The 7,636-nt window shown below is 36.1% G+C and overlaps 1 protein-coding gene across 2 annotated transcripts in view; it reads right to left on the bottom strand.

Annotated features, from left to right (window-relative positions):
• Nucleotides 1-3,077: 3,077 nt before the first annotated feature.
• Nucleotides 3,078-7,636, bottom strand: part of LOC136838660 (uncharacterized) — a 29,043-nt gene continuing 24,484 nt past the window's right edge. For both annotated transcript variants that reach the window (XM_067103997.1, XM_067103998.1), the window contains one exon: nt 3,078-7,193. In XM_067103997.1, coding sequence (XP_066960098.1) covers nt 5,302-7,080 — 1,779 coding nt within the window. In that variant the 5' untranslated portion in view covers nt 7,081-7,193 and the 3' untranslated portion in view covers nt 3,078-5,301. The remainder of the gene's footprint in view (nt 7,194-7,636) is intronic.

The following is a 7,636-nucleotide window of genomic DNA, read 5'->3' as shown; positions in this document are numbered from 1 at the left end:
ACTGTATTTTCAGGTTACTTTTGCGACTAAATACATTTTCTATGATAATACAGTTATTTAATAATTTTCAAATATTAATATTAATGTAAACACAGCAAAATATCAATACTGTAAAATGTTTTTTTTAATGCACATTTAAATATCCTTAACTCAGAGAGAGAGAGAGAGAGAGAGAGAGAGAGAGAGAGAGAGAGAGAGAGAGAGAGAGAGAGAGAGAGAGACTCTCATGTAAACCTGTGGAAAGAAACAGGTTTGTAAGCTTTGTGCTGGCAATAAACTAGCTTTCACCCCTCCTAATAGTGAACCCTCCTTGTGGCTACAGCTCCCTAAACCAGTTTTTTCACCTCATTATAACTACGCATCTCAGAAATTATATTAAAAGTGATACTGAAGTTATATTAAAATTTAATAAGTGTTTAGGATGATAGTTCAAGGCATATTTGGTGTCTGAACTAATAGGCAGTTATAAGTGCTATTAGATGGGGTCTTTGGTGTTTGAACTATTACAACATGCAGATGCTGTATAAGCATTGTTAGGGGGGAGGTTCCAATATATTGCGGATTTTCAGTATTTGCAGGTGGTTGTGGTACCTAACCCTCGCGAATACGGGGGATTGACTGTATACTAATTGTCTTCAAGAACAATATTGTTTTAAAATTATTCCTTCAATATAATTAAACCTTGTTTGTCAGCTAACAAAGACAGTAATGTACACCAAAACTTAATTCTCGCCTTGTGGGAGACACACCTGCTCCCAATGTTAACAAAATAAATCTACCAGCCAAAAAATGTTGAAATATAACAAATTTTATACTGATTTGTACTTTTCATAACTAACAAACCTGTGGTCTTAATGTAAGGGGGAAAATTCCCTAGTGCCTGCTGGAGCCTGGTTAAAAAAAAAAGTACAAGGATTTTGGTGGCAACAGGAGTTAGCCAAGAAAGGAGGGGGAGAGGCACAGCTGACCTGCCTTAACCTTCCCGGCTACAACACATCAGTTTCCTTTAGCCCAGTTAACTAAATCAAGTGTGGCTTGAGGTGGGCCATATATGTTATGATCACAGGGTTGTTAGTTATGAAAAATACCAATTGGTTTAAAATTTGCCATTTGTTCATATACTGAACAAACCTTGGAGGAAGGATAGAGAAAGCCTCAGAACCGACTGGAGGTTCAGCGCACCTGGGCTCACTTCCTGGCCAAAGTAGGGCATACAAAGGAGTCATATGCCTCTGGTCTGTTAAGTAAAAGGTTACTCAGCAGCCAGACATCTGGGTTAAGAAACAATATGAACTCCTGTTACATTGTGTCTTGTAGGAATATAAACAACCTGTAATTGTCAGATAAGAAACCTTACATTAGCTACCAACCTTGTTGTTGCCATTTCCTCTCTCCCCTTGAAAGAGAGAGGAGGGGAATTGCTTCCATATATAGTTTGTACTGTGTAGGAACAATAAAAAAAACCAGTTCCAGTGCATGATAGATAATTCTCTCCACTGCCCACCAGTAGGGGAGAAAAAGAAAGAAAAGGGAAGAAAACCAGTCATCCCATTCACTCTCACTTTCAAAACCAACACATTACGAAAGATACAAACTGTCCCGCTAGGGGCACTGGATGAGCTACATAACTTGTTGAGCAGCCACCACTGGACTCAAGGAAAAAGTGTCCGAGGCCCTGTGGGTAACGTCCCGTAGATAGGAGGATGTGAAGGTGGTTTGGCGAAGTCATGTGCCAGCCTTTAAAATCATTTGAGCTGACACATTCATTTTGAAAGCGATGGAAGCACCTAGACCCCTAACATTATGTGCTCTTGCATGCACTGTATTGGCATCTGAATGTTAAGAAAAACTGTACTTGATTACTTCACATAGCCAAAAGGAGATAGTATTCTTGGACATTTCCTTCTTTTTCCAGCCTGTACTAACATAAAGTCTTCGACAGCCCGGTCTGGGATGTTGAGTCCTTTTTAGGTAGTTATGTAGTGCCTTGGCAGGAAATAAAAGTAATTCATCAGGGTCATTACCAACAAAATCTCCAAGGGAAGGGATAGAGAAAGACTCGAATTTGTCGTCATGAACTGAGGGATGTTGAGTCTTAGCTGTGAATTCTGGGACAAATTCGAAGGCTACACACCCCCAACCCCTCATGTGTTTAATGTCAAAAGAGTCATGAAGTTCACTAACTCTCTTTGATGCTTCTGAATTTGGTTCTTACAATATGACTGAAATACGATCTAGGAGCAGCTTGTAGTCAGAAAACAGCTCATCACATATCTTACAATCACAGAGACCTAAAGGGTTATGGGTGAAAGGGATGGCGTGGAGTGCGTTGTTGCCGCGGTAGATGGGTGACGTGTGGGGCATTGTTGCCACATCCACAGGTAAGGAATGGGAATTGAACCTAGGCAGCTGCTGTAGACAAAAGAAAGAGCCCTCTTGTCTTGAGTCCTATATTCTATCAGTGTCAACATGCACTATACTGGCTTAGACCATCCAGAAGAGAATTTTTTGAAATTGGTTGGTCTATCTTAAGGAGCCCCTCTAGGGACCTTGAGAGTACAGTAAATCTTTTGAGGACAAACAGCGGCTACGCTATCAAAACGTAAAGTACAGGTATACACATTTTACAAAAGAAACTCAATCTAATCATCAGCAGACATTTTGTCACATTTATGAACTCTTTGTAGCACTGTTACTATCAGTATATGAAGTGATATTTCTGTATAATAATTTCTTAAGGATAGTTCACAACTTAGGAATTAAAGGTTTCTTTCAACTATGATTCCTTCAGGTCATAGCAGGTGAACACATTCAGTCAATACAGGCCGTCCCTGGGTTATGTCGGTCTCGGCTTACATCGTTCCAAACTTCAATTCACTTTTCAAATATATTCATCAAAAAATTCTGTTCCAGGTTACAACGGATGTTCCGAGGTTATGTCATTTCAGTCTTACATAGCGCTGTAAGTGACGAAAGAATACAGTATTTGTATATTTTTGGAGGAAATTCTACAAGATCATGGATGCACACCTCACCAGAAGCAAGGTAAATCAACTGGGACAACCAAAGATTAAAGGTAAGGTTTTCATCACTTTATTTCTCATTTTTGGCAATTTTTTAATACAATGTTCTGGCTTACAACGTTTTCCAGCTTACGTCACGCTTCAGGAACAAAACCCCTAACGTAACCCGGGGACTGCCTGTACCAAGGGTTCTCTGCAGTCTCCTTAAACCCAAAACTTTGTGTCTTTCATTTCTTTTGTTACTTCCAACCAAATTACTTAAAACTTTGGCTTTACAAAATGCAGTATTCACTTCTTATTTGTGAACATTTACCCCGACATTCAACTTTGAAAATTTGACTCGTCTTGTTAAAATGTTTTTAAAAGTACAATAACATTCTCTGTTACAGCATATTTATATGAGAGCAATTAATGGTGTGACTGACTGGAATATGGAAAGTGATATACAAAAGCCTCACCTGTTTTTCCTTTCTTATGAATTGAAAGTTTATCCATTTGGAAAAAATAAAAATACTTGGCTCACAAGTTCCATTGTTATGCATGAATGTCATGATACAAAACAAAATTGTACAAATGCACAGATTCCTGATCACTATAAAGCATTTTGCAGTGGCATACAAGCACCTATCACCCAAATACTTTTTCACAAATAAATAAACACATACAATAGTAACTTATTAATGTAAACATCAGAACTTGCCAAACTAGGTAGCTCTTTAACCATGCAAAACTTATGTGTGTGTGTGTGTGTGTGTGTGTGTCTCTCTCTCTCTCACATTCTGCAAATGCTGCAGTGTACATTTACAAATTTACAGGTTTTGTAGTATGTTCAATATGAAATGGTTGGGATCTAGGTCTTGTTTCAGGGAGAACCCAAATTCTAATCCTACTATCCACAATAAAACTCAAATTATTTTGGTAGAAACATATTTAGCTTGCAAAATAGCTGCTCATATTTCACAATTAATATCAACTTGGACCAAGTAAAAAACACAACAAATACAGGATTCTATCAAATACAATATACCATACTCAAAACTAAATGAATTACTAAAGAGAAAATGAACTAACGATTTTGTTCTCTACTCACAACCAAATCTTATATCAAAACATTTACTCACTGCCTTTCAAAAATTAAATGACAAACTAAAGATCTAATCCCATATAAATGAGACATAACAAACTTGTGACACTTCCATGATTTCAGCCGTAACACATATGTTCATTCCAATGAGATTACAAATCAAAGAAAAGTCAGATCAGCTAATTACATATTAACAATGAGACATCAGCCCATCATTAAATTTCACTTTCTTTATATGAAATACAATCATAAAGTAAAAAGATTAAACTTAATTTTACTCCACACTGCACAACTTGCAAGTTACCAAAAAATATAATTTCCCAAGTGGTTTAAGCACATCTGCAAAAGCTATAACATCAATACGAATTTTGTCCCGCTATTTCCATTATATACTGATGACCAACCCTTATAAGCCAGCACATCATTATGTCTGAAGTTAAGGAACATGAACAACTAGTGAAAATAAAAATATCAGTAACTTGTTCTTTCACATATAATAAATAACAACTATAAGATAAATGCACATTTTTTGCTGAGCACTGAGCCAGTTCACTTCAAAAGTGAGAAAATTTCTACTATAAGTATGCATGAACTACCGTCACTAGTCTTAAACTACAGGGCAATAAGCTCATTCCCAAGTACAGTTTTGTAAAGCACTGGCTACCTGCATATTTTGCACATTTCTTATAGTACTCAAACACATCATTATTCTGTCTAAACCCTTTACTTCTTAGGGTAAAAGTCATTTGCTTAGATCTGCTTATTTGTTTAATAATCATAAGTAAAGCAGAGCATTTGATGAATAGGCTGTAAATAAGATTTAGAGAATTAGCTGCCAAGAGAATATCAATGAAGTTCCTAAATCACATACAGTAATGGCAATATTTCAGAATCAAAGTGAAATACTCTTCACTAGTCTTCTATTACAATAAAAAATCACAGAAGTGGGAACAATATACAGTATATACTGATGCCCTTTGTTAATTACAACTAAAATTTAAAGTAGTACTGAAAGACTGACAAGTTACAGACATTTGAAGAATTTTACTCGTACATTCAAATACAACAATAAATAATGCCCATCCTCAGTTATCCCTGATATACAGTACAGTAATCTTATTTATGGTAGTTACAAATGTTTATTACCGTAATAAAACTATGCTTTTGGGTACGAAAAAAAAAAAAAAAAAATGATTAAAACTGGCATAGGTCCTCAAAAGTCATATCATACTGTTCCTTCTCAATTTTATAAACCTTACATGGTGAATCCAAAGATCTATCTGACCCTTTAGTTTCAAGCCCAAACACAAAATCACTGGTTACGCATGAACCATCACTGGTCAACCATAATTCTAGAGATGTTTGCTCAGGCTTGGTATTTGATGATGCCTGTTCTTGATTCACTTTTGAGTTCCCAGGGTTCTTTTTCAAGATGTTAATAAAGTGTCTTCTAGAGGAAACTAGACCTGACTTTCCAACTTTGAACTTGCAAACTTTAGCATCAAGTCCTTCAATCTCTGGAGATGAGTTTGATGGCACATCAGTGACTGACTTTTTACTCACTACAGGTTTACTCAAGCAATTATCTGGTTCGATGGTGCACGAATAATTATTGAAGCCAGTACCATTCTTGGGAGTTGAGAGTTCATCTATAGTATTTTTGCTTGACACATTTATCTTTGATGAGACTTGTTCATTAAGTTTGGATTTAACACTTTCATTGCACCAAGGACTGGCAAAACTCAATTTCTTTGCTATCACTTTTGATGGCACATTAGCTTCACTATCTGGCTTAGCAGTAGCTGACATTTGTACTATTAATAAAGGGGGCTTATAGTGAACATCTTTATTTTCCACCATGATGAACGGTACAGTTTTGCTGTTTTTGTGTAGATTATTTCTACTTTCTAATTGGGTTTGGGGAGGGATTTTATTTCCTTTGCATGGGGTATTTTCATTTTGCACTTCAGCACATAAAATATTTTTGCTTTCCATTAGGGTACTCGGCAGTATTTCATTTTCTTCACAAAAATCATTTTCAATTTCTGGTTGGGTACAACGAAGGGATTTATTTTTTTCATATGGAAAAATTTGGTTTTCTCTTTCTCCCTGGGAACACTGTGGAGTTTTACTTTCTGAGCAGGGAACATTTTCTAGCTGCATATACACTGGGAATTCACTTTCACTACAAGGAACAATTTTATTTTTTTCAAGGCTATCAGGTAGAGTTTTAGCTTTGTTTGTGGCACACAAAGAGGGAATAACATCATTATTAGAAAGAGAAGCTATTACCACCTCACTGGCAGTAAAAATCATGCTATCATGGTTTGTTTGAGGCAGTTCTTTTTCCAAAACAAAATTTTCACTCTTTACTTTATGGCTTTCAACATGTGATGATAACTCTTTGCCTGTGCCAAATGACATACTACAATCTTTGCAGTCAAACAGCTTGCAAATATGGTTTTCTTGTTCTATAATAGTTATGAAACCTAATCCACAATCTCTGCATACTAAGTATATATCATGTTCTCGTTTCAAGTGATCCACAATTTTACCTGGATAAAGAAAATCTTCTTTACAGTACTGGCAAATATATGGTGCTTTGCCAGTATGATTAACCACGTGAATCTTCAACTTCCAGCCCTTATTGAACTCCCTTGAGCAATAAACACATTCATATCCACCTCCAACATTGTGATGTTGGTAATGCATTTTCAAACGTCCTTCATTAGTGAAACTTCGACTGCATACAGTACACACTACCTTATTTGGCTGATGCATTATCCTTCTGTGCAGTCGAAGATCACATCTCCTGAAGAAAACTTCATTGCATTCCGAGCACTCACATGCAATTTTACTGCCAGGCCTTCCTCTTCTGCGTACTGTCTTCTTCTCTTGGTGATTTAAAAGATGCGCATCCAGAGCTTCTTTAGTGACAAAGACTTTGTCACACAAAGAGCAATTCTGTGTCATAATTTTAGAGTTCAGTTTTTTTGGCTATGTTCACACCGCACTCTCAATATTAAAGCAGCATCATATTGCAACATACTTGGTTTTTGCTGCTATTTCATTTCAGTTAATGTAATCTGAAAAAGAAAACTTTATTACTTCTAGAAGAACATTCAATACCAAATTTCCTTTAACTAGTGTAGGGGATTGACCAAAACATTTTGTATGCTCTTCCCTATAAACATTTTTACTCTTCTAAACTAAAATTCACAATATTGTATCAAACAGCCTACTGTAAGATGGAATACAAAATCACCATTAAGGATACTAGAAAATAAAAATATATCCAGCTAAAATACTTTTGAAAAGTAACACCCTTGGCTAGAAGTCCAATGACATGGCTGGAAGGTATCACAGCAATGTATGGTACATGTCGACATTCTTACACATTGCTGTAATGTATTATATTCCTGTACTATACTATACAGTATACTAAACTGTCCTGTGTAAGAAATATAAACAAAGACCACTACCCACCCGTTACTTTCCAGTAAATCTGTTTTTTGATGTTTTACATATA

The sequence above is a fragment of the Macrobrachium rosenbergii genome, chromosome 5 (assembly GCF_040412425.1).
Source record: "Macrobrachium rosenbergii isolate ZJJX-2024 chromosome 5, ASM4041242v1, whole genome shotgun sequence".
Lineage (NCBI taxonomy): Eukaryota > Metazoa > Arthropoda > Malacostraca > Decapoda > Palaemonidae > Macrobrachium > Macrobrachium rosenbergii.
Note: the sequence above shows the minus strand (reverse complement) of the source record. Positions and strands in the feature narration are given on the sequence as shown.